Source organism: Patagioenas fasciata, chromosome Z (assembly GCF_037038585.1).
Source record: "Patagioenas fasciata isolate bPatFas1 chromosome Z, bPatFas1.hap1, whole genome shotgun sequence".
Classification (NCBI taxonomy): domain Eukaryota; kingdom Metazoa; phylum Chordata; class Aves; order Columbiformes; family Columbidae; genus Patagioenas; species Patagioenas fasciata.
Window position 1 is genome coordinate 20,077,957 of NC_092560.1, and position 21,659 is coordinate 20,099,615.

Below are 21,659 nucleotides of genomic sequence, written 5' to 3' on the forward strand. Positions count from 1 at the left end.
AGGAATCATTGGCATACATTTCAAATAGCTCTCTCAATCCTATTAAAGTATTGCAGTCCTGCTTTAAAATAGACAAGTATGAAACAACTTTGATAGATAGAGACTAAAATGGCTTATTGATTTTTTTTTTTTTTAAGACTGAGGAAAATTACCCAAAATGTGTCATTCTTTAACATTTAGAAATACATTACATAAAAAATGAGCAACTGCAATAAATAAAAGTTAAAAATATAACTGTTTCAGTATGCGAAGAATGAGAAGTGCAGAAATGTGAACATATGAGCACACATTTTCATAAAAAAGTAAAATTAATGTCAAAAATACATACGCTGAACTACAATTCAAAGGTAGCAACAAAATTGCACTTTAATTGCATCATTTTACATTTATGCAATTTTTTCCTTCTGAAAGATTATTGATACAAAGAATCTGAAAATCCATTTTCCATTGTTCTTTTGGGACTGGAAGTGACATTTAGGCTGAAGGAATAGACTGAAGACTGAGAACTGCCTCCATTGTGCTTAAAACTGCAGGATGTGTCAGGTTCAGCTTGCAACGCCAAAAAATCTGGGATACAACTCTGGTCAGGCTGAATTCCTAGCTTGAAGTCATGGTGATGTTTGAATTCCATCTTGAAAACAAAACAAAAAAGAATCTACAATTACTGTTAAACAAGTGAGAAAAATAATTTCATTATGCCTTTCCCAAAGGTATGTATATGAAGTATTTGCATATTTGATTCTTGTTTCAAACACTTATCTAAAATACATGGTACCTGAATATATATTAATCTTTAATAAGCAGGAACAGAGGACATTAGCAAAAGTATTCTGCACTAGTAAGTGTTTGGAAACAATACCCTACTTTCTTTGAAGTGTTACAAAGACTTACAGAAAATTTTTGCCCCTCTTCATTATAATCTCTCGGGTGTGGATTTTTATAATCAAGTATACAAAATACAGTCTCCCTGTCACTGTTATTAGGAAAAATATGTCATGCTAACCATGGAAGGTATTAATTTACTTTTAAATATATTTTACCATCAATTGAAATCAAACACTTAATACTCTTCAAATGTTAGCCTTTTAGAAGATGGCCAGATAATACACACTGAATGTATGTTGATAGGGAACATGATTCATATTTCAATGAGTCTTGACATTCAAACAGTTATAAAGGTTATACCAGCTAAAATCCAACATTAAATAACTTCTAGCATCAAAATATTGTGCATGCTACTTTGAAAGATTATGGATAATATAAGTATGTCAGCATGAATATTTTTTTCAAATCCTAAACAGAGACACTCTGTATTCCTTTAAATATACATTATAATAAACAAACAAGAAAACACAGTATCACGTTGCTCTTCTGCCCTTTACCAAGGTATTTTACACAATGCATTATAATGCTGTAGAAATAATAATCAATTTTTTCATCAGGTCATAAAATATGTGAAAACTTCACATGCAAAGCATAATAACGGAAAAGACAAAAATTAATATACTGAAAGACTGTTACAGTATATTTGAGGTTTTAAACACTCTCCCTTCACCATTTCAGGAAGAGCATATAGGTCTATGTAAACACACATGCACGCAGAAGCAGAAGTGCATATAAGGAGAGGCACAGATTCCAATACACATACTCATAGATATTCAGAGAGAGGCAAAAGGGTGTATGTATATTCATATTTCAAGAAATCCAGACTCAGTCATATTTATAAAGACACATCCACGAAAGATTCCCCTTTCCTGTGTTACTATCACTGGAGAAAAATCGATGGTTGCCTCTAACACTTACTGCAACAGTTCCCTTTGATATGGATGCTTTTGATTTCCTGATTCACCATAATCCATATTATAGCCACTGTAAACAGCTAAGTTATGAGTTAGACCTTCATTAAGAACCCATACAGTAGCAAATTTAGATGACTACTTCAAGTAGATAGTTAAAAATGAGGTAGTGTCCTGATTTTTTCAAAACTATGGTGGTGATGAGGATGAAATAACCAGCAGAATTGGCAAGTACAATCTGTAACACTAGTTTTTCAGTCCTTCTTGGCTGAACGTTATGCAGAATGGAAACTGCTAAAAAGCCAAAGCACACATGAGATTTACTGCATCTATATCAGCACATCTGAGAGAAGACCTCAATGAAGGCATCCACCCATTACCCAAATAGCATTCTGTTACTTGTACACTTTAATCAGCTGACTACATAGCCAAATTTCTCTCTAAATAGGAGTCATTAATAAAAATATATATTATGACAAATTGAAGTAAGCACATAACTTGTGATGTTCTAAAAATCTTCTGTGTGTAAAAAAAAAAAAAAAAAAAAAGAAATAAATCAGATATAAGCTATAAATAGGTTTCACTCTGGATAAAAAATATTGAAGACAAATTTAAACATCTTGCTTTGTACTGTTTTCAACGTCTCAATTAACCAGCATATTGCAATAAGTAAAAATCACACACTACAATTAAACTCGCATATTAACTGTTTTTCCAGATGTAGTGAGGGTTGTTTTGAAGAATATGGCATCAAACTCCCAGTAAGGAGATAAGAAATCAGATTTCCTTCGAGAGTTGAAAAAAAAATGTATGAAACTTAATGATTGGCAGCAAGTCAATAGTAAAAGCTTCACTGTTTGGGAAAAAAAGCCCCGTTTTAGTTATACAGATCCCGTGCCGCACTTCTTACAAAGAACAGAATACTATTCATTGAATAGAAGCAAAATCAGATCTAATAGCAATGTGACTGATCTAAAAAAATATCTTGGCTGTAACTCACAAGAACTGTTTTGATCCAATAACATATACACTCACGATTAATAAGAAAGCAGGATTCTATAGATTAGAAGAAAAAATACTCAGAACTGTTCTAACACTTCTTGTTTGAACACATACCTCTACGCAGGAATTTTAAAAGCAGTTATAATTTCCCCAACAGACCTCTTTCAACATTATTGCATTTAGACACCTTTCTAAAATATGTATTACATTTTAAAACTCAAATGACTGTGCCAGAGCTGTGATGATAATCCATCATATAAATACACATTTAGGTAATTGTTAAAAGTGGAATTCTGTATCTTAAATAAGGTGTCTGTTCAGGTAAACCTTCAGTGTAGCACTTTTATTTACCCAATAAGCTGTAAACGATTTCATCCAAACTGCTACACTTCATTAGGTAAATATATATTTAGGATACAATACGTCTAGCAAAAATATGCTTTCAAAATATTTATGTAATACAGTGATTGGTCATGTCCTATGGCCATTTTTAAAGTTTGACAGCCTAACTTTAAAAAGCATGTTTTCCCAAAGAGCTAAGTAGGAAAGGTTAGTCTATATTAAGGAATAATTGCTTTATAAACTATAGCTAACTCAAGTAATTTTTTAGTATTGGACATGGAAAAAGATTTCTGAAACAATTATTCTCTACAGTTTTTCTTCTGTGACTAACCCATGATCCCATTTAGGTCTAGTTTACAGGTTGTCTCATGATACATGAGCTGTTGCACCAAAGTTAAAACTGATTTATAGTGGGTTCCTTTATTATGTATGATATTGTGAGGAAATATAACACCATCATGATTAAGGGAGTGGAGCACCTCCCTTATGAAGAAAGGCTGAGGGAGCTGGGGCTCTTTAGTTTGGAGAAGAGGAGACTGAGGGGTGACCTTATTAATGTTTATAAATATATAAAGGGTGAGTGCCACGAGGATGGAGTCAGGCTCTTCTCAGTGGCAAACAAAGATAGGACAAGGGGCAATGGGATCAAGCTGGAACACAAGAGGTTCCACTTAAATTTGAGAAAGAACTTCTTCTCAGTGAGGGTGACAGAGCACGGGAACAGGCTACCCAGGGAGGTTGTGGAGTCTCCTTCCCTGGAGACATTCAAAGCCCGCCTGGACACATTCCTGTGCGACCTCACCTAGGTGTTCCTGCTCCAGCAGGGGGATTGAACTAGATGATCTTTTGAGGTCCCTTCCAATCCCAAACATACTGTGATACTGTGATACTGTGATGTATCATATCCTTATATATGTTTTTATTGCAATGTAATCCTACTCTAAAGCATCATGTTGTGACCAAAGACACCCCATTTCGCTTTTGTATATCAATATTTGTGGAATAATACTCACGGTTAGATACCTGGAATTAAAAGACTACGTACTTGTTATGACAGTGGAGCAAACAGACAACTGAATAAAGAAATTCACTTTTAGAAGTATATTGTTTATCTTCAATTGTAGGAGTAAAATCTGTAACCAGAGCTGAAGCCACGAGTCAGTCAGAATGGTTTCAGACTTCAAAGTCTACACAAGGATAATTTTACTGGACCACAATTTTCACTATAATACAACACTACAGCTTTTCAATTGCCATCTATTATTTGCATGTTACAACAATAACTCCTTCCAATTTGGGGATTTGCCACCCCTAATTTTAGTCATTTTAAACTGTTTTCAAATACACAGTTTCAAAACACAGCAGCCCAAACTTCTCTTCCACTTTCTTACACCATGTAACTTTCTATATATAAAAATATCAGAGTAATAAAAAGTGATAAGGTTTTTGTGAGTTAAGGCTTCTGTGTTGTGAATAACGAGCTTGCATACATGGCTTTGACTGACGTAAGAAAGTGATGAAACTGCTTACAATCAGAACAGAAAATTACTAAGTAAGGGATGAAATAAAAGGGCAGAAAGCATAATACTGGAGTTACAACGTAATACAAAGACTCAGTTATGGGTTTCCCTGTGTGATGATGCAGATGCAGTAATAAGTAAAGTGTTGTATCTCAAGGTTAATTAAAGTAAATTGTTGAATTACAAGGCCAAAGGGTGATGTGGAAATCACCAGATTACAGGACACTTAGTTGTGTGAGGATGCCTGACAGCAAACAGAAGTGCAGAGGGAGGAGCAATCTGCAGTTTCTTCTGAATTCCAGCAATCCCTAAAAATTTCTGGAAAGGCTGTAGCACAGTCCTTCAAGAGTGGGAAAAATGTGAGGTAAGCACAGACACGAAGAGTGACAGGGGAAACAGTCAATATATTTCTACACAATTGATTTCTGATACTGATTCCTCTCACCCCAGCTCTAGAACGTACACATACACAGTAATACTAGCAGACAGCAAATCAAATGGTCAATAACGTTCTTTCCAGCTTCTCCCACCTATACTATCATTGTAGCTTGCACCATTTCACTGTAGCAATATCAGTCCCAGTAAGTGTTAAATAATCAGCCACTGTCTTCGATAACCATATTGCAGCACTTCTGTGGAAAACCTATTTCCCTATAGAGAAAGATGCACCTCTTCAGATCATTCACAAACTCCTTCTCAGATTGCTATTCCAAAAACTGAGTTGCCTTTTGCCAGACAACGCCAATGGACTTCGAGCACGCTACTCATTCTTCTTCTGTTAAAAGTAGCTCCAAGAGACATTTCTCACTCTCAGTGAAATAAATAAAACATCAGACTGATGAAAATGCTAGAAACTGGTGCTTAAAATGGAAAGTATTACTAGTGGGTGACAGTGCAATACAGTGCTAGTTAACAAACTTTTTCAAAGCAACAGGAATGTAAGCTGGCCGAAACTATAAAGTTAGCTTCCCAGGTCAATGATTTTGCAATTCGGTATGCTGAGGAAGTAAGACTAAATTGGTGCTCTGACATAAAGTAGGAAAACAGTAACATTCAGTAAATTCTAATTGTCAGCACTCCTGCCTGGATTCTGCAAACAGTTTGCTATCAGAGAATAATTCAATGGGCTGCCAACTCATTACATATTAAGTCAGAAAAGTAGACACACAACATACTTTGGGTGCTGCTAGCCAACAATACTAATGGCTTTTTTCATTATCAAAGAATTCCCCTTCCACTTTCAGGAGTTTTTAAATGAGCATTTGAATCGAAATACCTGGAAACTTTTTTTTTTTTCTGCTTTTCTGATGCTTTCGTATTTAATGCATTCAGTGAAACCACATTCAAGAGGCTCAGTTAAAAGCAACCAAAAGAAAGATTTCATAACATTGTTTTTCTAAAAGAAAATCTTATTTTATTCAAATATACTTAAACCTGATATGTTCAAAGAATGCACAGAATTGGATGGGTTATCACACCAGATGAACACCTTAGCTTCAATGTTTGGTTTTGCATTGCTAATTTATGATTTCTAAATATTTTGGCCAAAATCCACCTTACACCCTATACAGTAAGCTTCTCTTCCAGATGCTTCATTGGAATACACACAGAAGGGACTGCTTCTACTGGGCTCAAGATCAGAGCACCCCGACACGTAGGAAATCAAGGAAAGGAGCCAGGAGACCTGTGTGGTTAAACAGGGAACTGCTGGGTAAGGTCAAGTGAAAGAGGAGAATTTACAGATCATGGAAGGAGGGGCTGGCCACTTGGGAAGAATATAAGGCTGTTGTCAGAGGGTATAGGGAGGCAACTAGGAAAGCTAAGGTCTCCTTAGAATTAAACCTTGCAAGAGGGGTCAGTGACAACAAATACATAGCACATTAACACTAGAGGCAATATAGGCCCGCTGATGAATGAGGTGGGTGCCCTGGTGACAGAAGATACAGAGAAGGCAGAGTTACTGAATGCCTTCTTTGTCTCTGTCTACTCTGTTGGAGGCTGTCCTGAGGAGCCCCGTACCGCTGAGGCCCCAGAGGAAGGCAGGACAATGGAGGAGTTTGCCTCGGTTGATGAGGACTGGGTTAGGGAGCAGTTAGGCAATCTGGACATCCATAAATCCATGGGTCCAGATGGAATGCAACCATGGGTGCTGAGGGAGCTGGCTGAGGTCATTGCTGGACCACTCCCCATCATCTTTGCCAAGCCTTCGGAAACGGGAGAGGTGCCTGAGGACTGGAGGAAAGCAAATGTCACTCCGGTCTTCAAAAAGGACAAGAAGGAGGATCTGGGTAACTATATACTGGTCAGCCTCACTTCCATTCCTGGAAAGGTGATGGAACAACTTATCCTTGGCACCACCTCAAGGCATACCAAGGATAAGAGGTTCATTAGGGACAGTCAACATGGCTTCACCATGGGGAAGTCATGCTTAACCAACCTCATTGACTTTTATGAGGACGTAACAAGGTGGATAGATTATGGCAAAGCAGTGGATGTGGTCTATCTTGATTTCACTAAAGCATTTGACAGAGTCTCCCACAGCATCCTGACAGCTAAACTGAGGAAGTGTGGTCTGGACAATCAGAGCTTGTTGTGCTCTTAATCTTGGTGGTGCACTATACTGGCCCAGATACCGTAGCCTCCATGTAGGGATCCGTGCTCTGGTGTTTCATGGTGTGGAAATAAGAATTCCACTTCACCACATCCACCCAAACATATACAGGTGGCTAGATGGTGGCAGAGCAGTGGGAGGACATAACCAGCTGTCTAGGTGATGGCAGAGCAGTAGATGTGGTCTATCTTCATTTCAGTAAAGCATTTGACACAGCCTCCCACTGCATTCTCACTGCTAAACTGAGAAAGTATGGTCTGGACAATCAGGTAGTGAGGTGGACTGTGAACTGGCTGAAGAAAAGAAGCCAGAGAGTTGTGGTCAATGGGGCAGAGTCCAGTTGGAGGCCTGTGTCTTGTGGAGTGCCTGAAGGGTCACTACTGGGATCGGTATTATTCAATATATTCATCAATTACTTGGATGAGGGAATAGAGTGCACTGTCAGCAAGTTTGCTGTTGACACCAAGCTGGGAGGAGTGGCTGACACACCAGAAGGCTGTGCTGCCATCCAGAGAGACCTGGACAGGCTGGAGAGTTGGGCAGGGAAAAATTTAATGAAATATAACAAGGGCAAGTGTAGAGTCTTGCATCTGGGCAGGAACAACCCCAGGTTCCAGTACAAGTTGGGGAACAACCTGTTAGAGAGCAGTGTAGGGGAAAGGGACCGGGGGGTTCTGGTGGACAACAGGATGACCATGAGCCAGCACTGTGCCCTTGTGGCCAAGAAGGCCAATGACATCCTGGGGTGTATTAGAAGGGGGCTGGTTAGTAGGTCGAGAGAGGTTCTCCTCCCGCTCTTCTCTGCCCTGGGGAGTCCACACCTGGAATATTGTGTCCAGTTCTCAGCCCCTCAGTTCAAGAAGGACAGGGAACTGCTGGAGAGAGTCCAGCGCAGAGCAATGAGGATGATTCAGGGAGTGGAAGATCTCCCTTATGAGGAAAGGCTGAGGGAGCTGGCTCTCTTCAGCTTGGAGGAGACTGAGGGGTGACCTTATTAATGTTTACAAATATGTAAAAGGTGAGTGTCATGAAGATGGAGCCAGGCTCTTCTTGGTGACAACCAATGATAGGACAAGGGGTAATGGATACAAACTGGAACACAGGAGGTTCCATTTAAATATGAGAAGAAACTTCTTCACAGTGAGGGTAACAGAGCACTGGAACAGGCTGCCCAGGGGGATGTGGAGTCTCCTACTCGGGAGACATTCGAAACCTGCCTGGACACATTCCTGTGTAGCCTCATCTAGGTGTTCCTGCTCCAGCAGGTTGATTTCACTAGATGATCAATATTCTGTGATGTTCAGGTGAAATCCTCTGCACTCCACTAATAACACCAAAACATTAGGCAAAATATGTAGTGCATTATTTACATGGTGAAATGCCCAGTCTGTATTGATTTCAATCCAAGTTTCCAAATTCTTCAGTACTTTTCACCCGTGCTGTCTACCATTGTCCTTCCACTTGCCCAAGAATGGGAGCAAATTTTATTTATATTCTGAGTCACTAACACAAATAACCATTGGTTTATCTTGTCCTGCATGTTGCAAACAACGCTGGAAAGTGCACTGTACTCTTATTAAACTGTTGTGACACCTCTCCATGTTTTGCATCAGTGTATATCATTGTCACTAATTGGCACACCTCTTGCTTCCAAGAAAGCCTTTCTGGTTATGTTGGTTTACCCACAGCTTTTCATTGCCTCAGATCAGTATTTCTGTCTCTCATGGTTCCCTCTCAGCTTTTTGTTTCTTTCTAGCAGGAGGAGAAGATGACTAAAAACAGAGACTAAAACACTCACAACACCATGCTGAGGCACAAGAGGCTCCTGAAGCCGTCTTCCCCACTTAGCCTTTTCTTCTGCCAGTGCTAGTGGGAAAACAGTCTCTATCCAACTAGTTAAAGTGTCAAACTTCACATTCTCTTGAGAAATGTATTCAGTCATCAGCTAAATTCCTAGACAGTGTGACTGTCTGATGTAAGTCTTCAAAGTTTCATCTGAGTTGCATGTACACTGCAGCTTTAGCAGAAAAAGGGAAAAAGTGTATTTACATTCATTTTGCCAAACATTAGCATCTTCTGTCCAATCATTTGAATGCAGAAGTGTTAGGAGAAAACAGCTTAGAGAACAAGGGTTGACACATACAGTGTGAAATCTTAAGGTGCTTGAATGCAATGAGGGAGAAAGTGAGACAGAACCACATTTCATCTCCCTAACTGTGCTATAGTCCACACGAACTTTGTGACAGGTCTCTGTCTCTCAGCCACACTTGACTAGCTTCTGCTGACATTCAGCTGTCAGACAGCAAGCCTTTACCATGCCCCTAACATGCTCTACAGCTTCACCCAATTAACTCGCTTTCACTTGACACTGCAGCAAAAAGCTTCATAATAGGTGGTCAAGGTGCATGGTGTCTGCTTGCCCTCTAACTACTCACGCACAGCAAAATGCTTAGCTACCTTTTTTTTTTGTCTGCTTGCTCTGAACTACTGCAACTACAATTTAGGCATTCTGCTACTAAACAGGACAAGGACAGCAGACATTTGCCAGTGGTGCGTTAATCTGTTTTACCAAAGACTAGTTTTAATGCAGAACCCTAGAGCTAATCATCATTTTGGCAAAAAATAAATTACACTGATTCAGTAAAATCCTTTAGTCACTTTCTCATTAATAAAGATATACAGTATCAGCAATATGGATACAAGGAGGAAAGAGGGAAAAAGTAATTATTTCTAACAGTTACACTTAACAACATAAAGGAGAAAGGTCTAGGAACAATGAAAGTGTCTTTATGATTCAGCTTTCTTGCATTAAAAAAAATCTTTAGCCATTCAGAAGATTTATTTTTGCTAAGCATTTCTGCAAAATATGCAATATTTTTGAGGAATGATATTCAGAAATATAAGCCTATGTAGCTAACAAAACAAATGAACTGTTAAAAAAAACACAAATCGACATTTTAGAATTCTTCTAATAGTTTATATGAAAATTAGAACAAAGATGGAACTCACTGTTACTTTGTAGACAGATGCCTTGAGAATACTCCAGGTTGCTCAGTACTTCTCTCCAGTATATTTGTATTAAATATGCAGAGTAGGTCAGAAAAGGCCCTTGAAAATCCAATACGCAGTAAGTGCTGGTGACATTCAAGCACTCTTAGCTGAAGAGGCATGCTGCTAGCCAGGGCTGGAGCAGTCTGAATGAGCACTGGTGTCGGGACAGTGGAGTTAGGAGAGTTACTGTAGCACATGCCTTCTGGTGGCCTTATTATGGCCAACTACCAGATCTCCAGCAACGCAAGACTCGGAAGACTATCCATGAAGCCCTTTCAGATTCTGGTGTTTGGTAAACTACAGGAAGTTCAGATAGGCTATGAAACCTATTTGCTTTCCCAGTATATCTACAGGGACAAGTCAACTTGAAGCTCTCTCTGAGACAGATTGAAAGGGCATTTTTTCACAAAGAAATGTGATTTTTATAAAGAGAAGCAAACATCCAGTTTGTAGAGAGTAGAAGCTCAAGACAAGGCATAAGCATGATGGGAGGAAAACAAAAAAAAAAAAAAAAAAAAGAAAGAAGAAATATATTGACTGAGGTGTGAAGCAGACACCTCTCTCAACAGGAATTTATGGCAAGGGCATGGCACCAACTTACCTTTATGAATGATGGTGAAAAGAAGCTCGTACAACTCTGGCAGAGGCTGCTGATGCAGAAATGAGTAGTTTTGCAGCAATGAAAAAAAATGCAGCGAACATCTCACTCAGATTTCAAGTAGGAAAATGGAATTGCTCAGACTTGAAATTAAGTGCCAGGGACACACAAGGCCTTTTAGTGGAGAATATTATTCAGAGCTCTCCAAAGAACTTTAAGTGAGCAAAAAGTGATTTTGGTCCACTTGACTGTGAGACTACAATCTGGTGGTGTTCATAATCCTGAAGTGAGAAGAAAAATACTGATCTCATGAATTGACAGCCTTTAGCATCCCATAACAAACAGCGGATTGAAGGCAGCTCTTAAGAGACAACAGAATTAGGATCATAAAGTACATACAGACATAATTTATGTAATCTATGTGTACCTATTTGAAAAATGGACTGGTTGCAATCTGTTATCCAAAATACAGACTTGTAAGCTGAGTTAAGAACATCTGCATTTTCACTAGGGTACAGGCTAATCTAAATCTCAGTTCATCTAAATAACTGTATTAAACTAAGCAGCTTCTAAAAAGATCCTCTAATGACAGAGCAAAAAATTACTGACTTTTACACCATAAGCTTAGAAGTGAACTATTACTACTGTCAACTTCATTTCCTCAGAATGAATGTTCATTATTAAAATCATCAGTGTATTAGGAGGACAAAGGGTTCCATTCTTTTTGCACTGGCCAATGCAGTGTATGCAATTGTTTGTTGCAGATGTGTAGCCTGTTACCTTCCAGCCAAAATCCTGATAAGGGCTCCATCCCCCTCCTCCATAAACTAGCTTAGAGAAAGATTCACTAAGAAGAGGTAAATTTGGCTCCCTGTAGGTTTGGACTAGGTTTCAAACCTTTGCTTCCTTATTCAAACAAAGCAGTTTCATTTTCATTCATCCCCAGTAAAACTTAGTTGAAGTAATTTCAGGAAAGAATTACTCCTTCTTCCTCAAATTGCATGCAATATCTGAAGCAGTGTATATTCATTTGAATTCTAAAGGGTAGTTTTACAACAGTAACTATCAGGGAAAACAGTTGGCTTTCAGGCAGTACTGCTTATAAAAATATCTGTTGATATCTGAATGGTCTAAAAAAAAGCCATTTTAGGCTCAATTTCAGTTGACAGCTAACATGTAGGTCTTTTGTAAATGCAAGATCCAAATTACACTAACTGGGCGAGGAATCAAGCTTATCAGTTATAAACAACTTGAGTGTGGGTGAGCTAGGTTTACTGTCTCTATTGGTTTTGGCTGAATTTATATACACAGTTTTACTTCAGTTCGAAATTAAATAAAAAAATCTAACAATTACTTCAACAGAACTTTTTATACTTAGATTCCTGAGCACAATCAGCCTCTAAACACTACTCTTACCACAGGTACTAGATCACCACCTTCTGTGAGGCTGAACATGCCCACTAGGAAATGGAACTAATATTTCCTGAATACCAGTCATATTTTATGTGAATCAACATTAAAAAACTGCTAACAGTATTTCATCCTTTCGTACGTATATACTAAATGCACGTTCTGGAAGCAAACAAAAACACGGAACACCACAAATTTTCATCAGGCATGCAAACCTTTTATCAGAAGAGTCATGAAGAACACAGAAGGAGACTTGGAGAGAAGCTTCTTCAGTTTTTGGTTTGTAAAACAAGAAAGCTGTGACCAACTTTAAAAACTCATTTTGCACAGGGATGTTTTGACAATTTGATGTGCCTTGTACCTTCCAGAATAATGGTTTAAATTCCTTTATTCAGAGCTCTCAATTAGACTATGCTCTTCTAAAACAAACCTCAAATTTAAAGTGTAGTAAACTTCAGCAAGTTAGTAAATTAAACTAGAAATTCCTAAAGAAATAGGATGTTTTGACATGCACAAATTAAAATGGAACTGGATGACATTAAGTATCAGGAAGCTCTGCAAGGTCCTGGTTAAGCTACAATACAGGTTTAGGCTCCCAAAAGAGTGCAAAGAAAACTCGATATTGCGTAGAGTCTGACACACTAACATGTGCCTGACCACAGGCCTATAACCATCATAGGAGCTGATCCTTTTGTGATCAAATGAGGCCCTCGATTCAACAAAAACTGAAAAATTAGTTAATTATTTAATTATTGTGGTTCTGGCCTCTGATAGAACAAAATATTGGTGAGCATACAAATTTAAGAGAGACGAGTATTGCAACATCAGCTTTATGGTGACATTTACTGAGTGAACTATGGGTTTATGAGCCAGTTTCAGCTGAGGTCCTGATCCAAAACTGGGGTGTCTTAAAGCAATGTTGGTTTAAAGGTTCCATGGGTTCCTCTCTAAAAAGCTGTCGGAATTTAAGAAATTACACCATCTGAAAAGGATGAAGCGGAATCATAAAGTCATTTTGCCTTCCTAAAATCATCACATGTGGCAGGGAAACTGCTGGTAATTAACCACACTGTTCTTGCCTGTACTTTGAGTAAATTTTATTACTTACTGTGCATTTTAAAGGTACCCTACCTTTCATTGAAAAAAAAAAAAAGTCAATTGATTGCTTAACAAAAAGAGGGTCCCTCCTTTCCAAAAAGTATCATTTCTAAAACAAATCAACAAAAAAGCCAAAGTTTTGTAAAATTATTAAGATATAGTTTAAGTAGTACATTTGTTTCTAAGTCTCTTTCTTTAAATGAAACATTACACAAACTGAAGAAAACAAAAGTTATTTGAAAAAAATCAAGATTATTATAATGACAACATCCTTTTAGATGGCAATGAAGTTCTTCACTCCCTGCTGTGTAGTCATTTCACATTTTTAACATTTTCTCAAGTACTAGTTTATTTAACAGGCCAAACTGCTTCAAGGAGCTCAGTCACTGGAGAAAACAGTTCCTTACTGCGATCAACTGGATAAACTGTACCTTCACTACATAATGGGGGCTTCACAGACTTCCACGAAAAGTTTTCTATATGTAATTTAAAAACAACAATAAATAAACATATGTTGGGTAAATATTAAGCAGTGTGACTTAAATATGTAAAACCTAATGAAAATAAATATCCAGATGTAACTTGCTGACTGTATACCCTTAAATCATGTCAACATTACAGGAATAAAATTATGAATTAAAAACAAGTGCTATGCTTCATGCCCTAACTCTGAATTTCCTGTCTTTTTATCTCTGCAAGTCACACTCTCTAATATATTTTAAAGTTTGGCGTGGGTTTTTTTCGTTTCTCACCTTAACTTTTGTGCTTCAAGTACAAAGTGCAAGAAATCGGGCAATGGAAGTAGCTAAACACATGTATTTCTGCAAAAATAGGTTAGTGTACTGCAAAAATGTCACAAAAAGAGGACCACAAAGGTTTATTCTTTTTTTCCCAGCTGAAAAGGATGCCAATAGGCACAATTAAAGGAGAAGGCAGGGGAAAAGAACATAAGCAAACCAACAGAAAAACAATCTGTTTTTATACATTCCAGAAAGGCACAAAGTAAAGGAGAATGCTGTGGTTTACAGCCACCCTACTTTATCGCTCTCCTTATCTCCCTCAGGCCTGTGCGGGATCCACCCCTCCCCTTTGACTGGTGAGGCAAGGTCTGACAGCTGAGAAACCTGCTGAGGGACCACGGGTGGAGATGATACCCAGCCCTGTGTTCCCCTGGCCTTCCTTCCTTCTTTCCAGCCAGTGCACCAGCAGCAGGGACCAAGAGGAGACACGGCACCACAGTCGTCTCCCGCAGAGGAAGGTTTGTCTGCTCACTGGCGCTGAATTCTCTGGTGGTGGAGCATCAGTCATCTCCTGACATCCAGAGGGAAACATAAACCTCTAAACATGAGGTTTTGCTTTACAAACACTTAAAGTACCTTTTTTTGAGAGGAATACTTACTTCCCCACTAATTAAAGCGTAGTTTTAGGCTTAAATAGATTCTCCAGGTCCAATCCAGTTAAATGTCAGCACATTTTTTTTTTTTTTTATAAATAGGCGCATGTAGCATTATTTATCCACGATATATGATAACTGAGCGCATGCTGCACATATACGCATTTCTGGGGCTACCTGAGAAAGAAGCAGACTCCTGGAAACACTGCCCTAGGTCTTTCTTATATTTTCTCCCTGGAGAACTGGACAGTGAACTAGTGGTACAAAGTAAACAATAAACACCATGAAAGATGATAAAAATTGTTCCACATACCATCCTGATCAATCTAATTGCTACTCACAGGTGGCATCTACACATCTTGCACTATTTATCAAAGATAATGCCTGAAGATCAGCTCTGAATTTTCTCCTTATAAACAGTGCTTTACATCTTGAAACATAAAACCAAACAGGTGTTCGAACAAGAAACTGATTATTCGAAACAGTATACATGATAGGATCGAAATTTAAAATTAAAAAAAAAAAATTAGGAAGACGACAATCTGTATTGCATAGATTCATTCGCCATTTAAGCATCCAAGCTAGACCCAATTCAGGCACAGCTATGCTTTAATCCCCTCCACAAATTTCTCAGCAAATTCAGTCTCAGAACAGACATTCCCTTTATGTTTAACCCACAGTTTAGCAGGGAATAAAAGAAGCTTCCTAGCTCTCTTTCTTGAAATAACTTCTTCAAAAGGAAGGAGGAAGCACCTTCTGACCTGAGTAAAAGTCCTTAAGTCTGGTAAGAGGTGAATTTGTCTTCCTCTGTAGAGAACATTCCTTTTCTTCTATAAAGCAAGTAAAATTGTGTCCTTGGCTCTGTTCTTTTGTAAAAACTTTTTCCCAGGGTTAAATGCCCTGGTCTATAATATTCAGTTCTCAAAATAACAGCCTGTCTAGCACTCCCGATACTTTTATTTCTACTGCAGAATCAGCAGTATACGTAATAATATACAAAAGTTTCTTTTAATTTGATGTGCTGAAAATGTCACTTTGAGAGACATGGGAGGAAGGCAAAAGACACAGAGGTGTGTAGAAAATAGAAAGTTAACATATGCAGCCAGTGAGTAAAACTCATTGCATGTTACCAATGAAACACATTTTGGAAGATCACTGCAAAGCCACCTAACTAGGAAAATGGCATTGGATGGCTGTCTCCCGACTCAAAGTTGTCCCCCAGAGCAACTGGGGCCTTTCTGAAACTTTCCATTTCAGGAAACCCCAGATACCATTTTGCAAAGAAAATAAAAGAGTAGCTCTTTCCAGTATTTCTCCTTCAAAAGCTGAACACAGTGAAGCATATGTATTCACTTTCTTTTACTCTGTTAACCTCCTGAAGACAGAGAATAAAAGCATGATGATTTTTTACACAGTAAACTCGAACCTATAGTTTAGGTTTGTTTCTTTATCCACATCATTACTGTCTCAAAATCAATTTCCAGTTAGTTGCTCTTGGAGGTAAAATTGTTGCACTGGCCTGAGCACTTAGGATAAGAGATGAATACAGTTTCAGGTTCCAAGTGTCTTGTTTTGAGCTCTGGGAACTAAGGACCCTTGTTTGTGAGCTGGTAGTTCCAGTACCTCACCAGAAACACATTTCTAATGCCATAGAAATGCAAACCATGAAGGCAAAAAAGGAAGAGATTAGCTTCTTCAAAACATGACCCGCGTTTTTTGCGACTCAGCCAATGATTTGAAAGATTTGTTTTGTGCTTAAGATCGAAACATTTAAGAACTTCATGGTTTCCATTAAACCACACAGCATGGACATTTGGAACTTCATGGCAACTATGAAGTGAGAATGTAGATCTTGCTTTTCCAAAGCACCAGCCTGAGCTGAGAGCTAACACCCACACACATTCACTCACATTCCTTAGTCAATTCATGTCATTAAGGAGACTTTAAGAACAGACAAAACAAATTTAAAAAAACCCACTACAGACACACACAAAAAACCAATGCCACTTAAATCTCTTTCTTGAGCACCTGAAAGCACAATACTACAAGTGGAAATGTAATGTTTAAATGCAGCAAATGCATTGTGTCCATCTAACAGTGTTTACAGCATTAACTCTGTAACTACAGTAAAAAGCTGAAGTATTGGAAACCACCTAATTACCCAAACATTTACCTCTCTGCAGGTGTAAATACATGGGCCTAATAAGCCTTCCCACTGTGATAGCAGTTACTTAAATTATATCAAAATATTAAAAACTATTTAATGAGCTTTTTTCCCCTAAAGTAAATTGAGTGTGTGCCTTAACCTGCTCCAGGCAAAGGAAGTTTCAAACATATTGGTTTTGAAACCAGCCATTATTTCCCATGTTGCAAAAATGGCAATTTTATTTCCCAACAGCAAATGAAACTGTCAGGAAAATTTAGATGTAATAAAATTGGGTGGTTAAACCAACATGCTGGATTTGGAATAAAACTGAATTAAAGGAATTAAAATTAAGCATTATGTCAGTCAAACTTTGTAAAAACTATTTTAAACAGGGGGGTGGGTGGGTGTGGGTTTGTTGGTTTTTTTTGTTTTTTTTTCCCGAAAGTTAGGTTTTGGACTTCGTGAAGTCCACCCGTAACTACCCATTTTATGTCCATCAACAGTGTCACATTTGAAATTTGCGCAACGAAAAATATTTTGCATAAAATGTGTTGCTTCTGGCAACATTTCTGCCTAAATAAAAAGTTGTCAGGCAGTGTGTGACTTTAGTGGTACAGAGTTTTAAAATGGTGGCTTCAGTCCAAGGCTAGCTAATAACGGCTGACATGCACTGGAATCTTGAGGCCTAAATCAACATTGTTTTCACAGCTGTAATTAAGCCACCTAATCAGAAGCACATTTTGACGGGACAGTTTCTGGAAGCCAGACATTACAATTTCTTATGCCTGGAGCGCAGTGGCTCATGAGAGGTCCTCATTTAATTTCAGGTTTTAAAAAAAAAAAAAAAAAAAAGGCTGTAAAATGAAAAGACTATAAAAAAGCAGTGCACGGCTGTTGAAATGAAGCAGGCCTATGTGTTCATGCCTTGACCAACCCTGCATCCCACCCTCCTTCGGCTCTCTGCCGAGTCCCCAGCTCTCAAGTGGCAGCTGCACACAGTGAGATTAAGGGCTTCTGCCAAAGTCAACAGATGAGCTGGTCTGAACTGGCTCTCTGTGTGTTCTGATTGTAAATTGTGCTGGTGATGATTAGAGAACTCTAACACAGGATGTCGACTCTTAAAACTGTCCAGAGAAAATAATTTTTATTTTTTTTTAAAGTTCAGGAATTTTTTTTAAACTTCTTTTGTGGCTTGGTACATAGTGTTGTGTCTATAACTTCCAGATGATACAAACACGAATTCACACAAATTAAGTAACTACATTATTAAAAAAATACACCGTTTCTTGCTCACAGCAAGATCCTTCATTTGTGGATGTTAACGTAGTAGTGTTGCTGCTGAATGCAACTCTCTGACTAGTACACTCCAGCAGTTGTGTGCTTTGACTACCTGCCAGTGGAAGATACCCCTAAAATTCAGACTATCAACTATTTTTGTTGTGTGACTATCACCTCAGGACATTGTCATACTTGAAACAGGTAAACTGTCTTGCTGTTTTTCTGGAGAGCAGCTACATTTGTAACTCTAACATAAACTTTCAACCCCAGAGGCCATTGTAAAACTATCAATATGAAGGTACCAGTCACTGGGGTCTGATTACATTTAGTTCTGCATTTTAATTACATATGGATTCTATTAACTGAACCTTTTGCCTTATAGGCAACATTTTAATCAAATTACTATAATTTTCAAATATGTTACAACAGTCTGACAAGTTAAAAGTTCACATACCTAGAACACTGAGTATCAAAAAAATTTTGCATAGAAAGGGAAGTATTCTTTACAAAATAGCAAATGTTTTGTTGAATTACTGTAAATGTTTCTGAACACCTTGCCCTAAGTTACATAATGTGATTTATAATGCTGGTTTCATGTTATTATTTTTTTATTGGTACTACATAATAAGCAAATAGTTTAAACTACATGATTTATACTGTTTGGTTACAACTATTGCTTGTGGAAGCAATACCACATGACAATGTGAGCATTTGCACTAGGATACCTGCATTCCTTGGCTATGAAGTAAGGTTGGCAAGTGATGCCCAGTTGCTTAAAATTGGGCAAGAAATGCAAATATTTCAGTAAAAAAATAGTTTCTGGAATATATCACCGCTTTTTGGATTCAGCCCGATAGACTTCAACCTTAGGAAATATTATGAATACACCGTTCTATTTTTGCCTTTATTGATATTTCCACTCTTTCATGTCTGTTATCACCTCAATAGCTGGGATAGTCTCCTTGTGGGCCCATCAGATTTGTCTTTACTTACTGTAACTTTAAGAACATTCATCTGTTTCACAATAACTAAACCGCATACTGGTAATTAACAGTGCTGAGCAAAAGTCACAGTTATTTGAGGTCCATATACTATTGAATTCTGTCCTAGACTACTTCCAAGAAAACACTGCAAGACAGAGGGTAACAATAAAAATAACGTCTGATTATTTTTTGCAAGGCAAATTAAGAACTAGTATCTCAAAATCTTTCACAAAACCAGTTCAATTCCAAATCTTTCAAAAAAACACTTCTCAGTTCAACTGTGCATCAGGCTAGCATGAAGTAGTGGAAAAGCCAACAGAGTTTTCATCCAGGACCTATTTGCTTCTTGCAACATCTGGGAAGAATTCCCCCAGCTACATCAGTCATTCCATGTCTTAACACAATAGATATGGCTCTGTCCCATGAAAGATGCTCTCTGACATTTAATATGACACCGATGGAGTGAGTGCGTTTCCCTCCTATGCAGCAAGTGAAAAGGCAAATAGGGGTTTTTTTCTCTCACTCCAGTTCTGTCCTCATAAGTTCAAATGTAAGACATTACATCCCTGTTAGATGCAGATCTCAGCCTTGAAGCACAGATAGAACTGCTGACAAAGAAACAAAGGGTCTGGGGGAAAGACATGTAAAACTGCTGCCCTGACCAGTCTGGCTCAGTAGGAAGAAACTGTGTAGTTACTGTGTAGTGGTGTAGTTAACTGATAAATTTGAGTTTTAAATCTTTATTTTCTCTCTCCTCAGCCATGAATGAGGTTCAAGTAGATCATGAGAACCAAGCTGGTGGCTCTGAGTAGGAAGAGAAGTGTTCATTTTGCTTAATGCAGTTCTTCAATGCAAAAATGAGAGTGTATGTCAGTTTCTAGCATCTCAACAATAAATATGGATTTTTCACACATGAGATCATTCTACATGCTTTTCTCACCTCAGCAAAACCTACAGTTCCTGTATTTTCAGTACTTTAAGTGATATCACCAGGCATTTTCAGACAAAGGACAGACACAGCCACAATTGGGGGGGTGGGGGGAAGTAAGGATGATGCAAAGACACATAAAAGCCATGAGTGATTTCATTTTCAACCCCAGTTAGGAGAAGCATCCAAAGACAACAATTGGTTTTGTGGTTAGTTAGAGAACTCTGCTCTTCTTACAGAACTTCGCTCACCCATCTGAAACTTACCTTCTCTCCCTTTCAGTTAAAGTTATCCTTCTAGCTGCACAAATTTCCATTTCTCCAGCGCACACAAAGTTTTTCTCTCTTCATCGTCTTTATAAATTACTGTATTTTCCCCTTTATTTTCTATTCTCCTTTGATTCTGAAGTGAAAGTAAAAAAAGGAAGGAATATCACCAGATCAGCTGCACATTCAGGATCAGGGAAACACCTACCCAACCACTAGTAATACAACACTGCTTCTTTTGTTCTCCAAAACTGATACCAATATATTTTAAATTCTTAGAATTCTGACAGCAGTACTGACATCAGGCACAAAATCTCAGGGCTGAAAGCTATGAAAACACTTTCTGGAGAATTTTTATAATAAATAGAATTCTGTCGGTTTCTCATATGTGTCAGGTCACACTGGAAAAATAGTGTCACTGTATCTACTCCCCAGAACACTGTGCTTGTAGCAACAAAGTCTTTGGCAGTATAGACACCATGGATTCACATGCTTGCCATGTAACTAATATGATGTCATGTGTCACCCCACAGCACTCACGAAGTAATTGCTTATGGCTATACTACTGCACAGTACAGCAGCACTGTTCCTCCTCTGGCAACCTACATCCTTACAGTCAAGAATACATATTGCCACATCAATGATATCTTCTTAGCTGAACTTATTTTATTAGCTCCACCAACTATAGATATTACCCTTGATGTGGGGATGCAGCTAGGAGGGCAGAATTGTGATTGTGGTATTTGCACTTCAGAGAAAGTAAATTTTAAAAATTTAAAAACTTTAAATATCAAGGAAATGACAGATGTGAAACTGTTATGGTTGCAAAGAAACACTATTACAAATTTTAATGGTTTGATAACAGAAAAAAAAAAAACACTTTGGAAATACAGGGGACATTTCAGAAACATTTGGTAAAGAAAAAAAAAAAGAAGAAAAAATTTTTTAAAATAGGGGGAGAATAGAAAAAAAGAAAGTTTAGGTAGAAAACGAATAATCTGTATTTCAGCCATATCGAGTTGCAAGAATGAAAAATGCACAGGGTCTTCCTCTGCATAGAGGAAGAATCATCAGAGAGGAGTACAACAGACAGAGAGGTGGACACTAATGAAGAGCACAGAGACATTCTGCTATTGACTCCCCTTCACCCCATATAATAATTCTCTTATCTGTAAGCAGTATTTCCAGTGTTATCTCACCTCTGTCCATCATAATCATATCCCTTTCTGTTCCTCTC

At 38.0% G+C, this 21,659-nt stretch overlaps 1 protein-coding gene across 5 annotated transcripts in view; it reads right to left on the reverse strand.

The window, feature by feature from the left end:
* Nucleotides 1–510: 510 nt before the first annotated feature.
* Nucleotides 511–21,659, reverse strand: part of CCDC171 (coiled-coil domain containing 171) — a 161,409-nt gene continuing 140,260 nt past the window's right edge. For all 5 annotated transcript variants that reach the window (XM_065861282.2, XM_071802753.1, XM_071802754.1 and 2 more), the window contains 2 exons: nucleotides 20,423–20,558; nucleotides 511–631 (listed from right to left, as the gene is read on the reverse strand). In XM_065861282.2, the coding sequence (XP_065717354.2) occupies nucleotides 20,445–20,558 (114 nt within the window). In that variant the 3' untranslated portion in view covers nucleotides 511–631; nucleotides 20,423–20,444. The remainder of the gene's footprint in view (nucleotides 632–20,422; nucleotides 20,559–21,659) is intronic.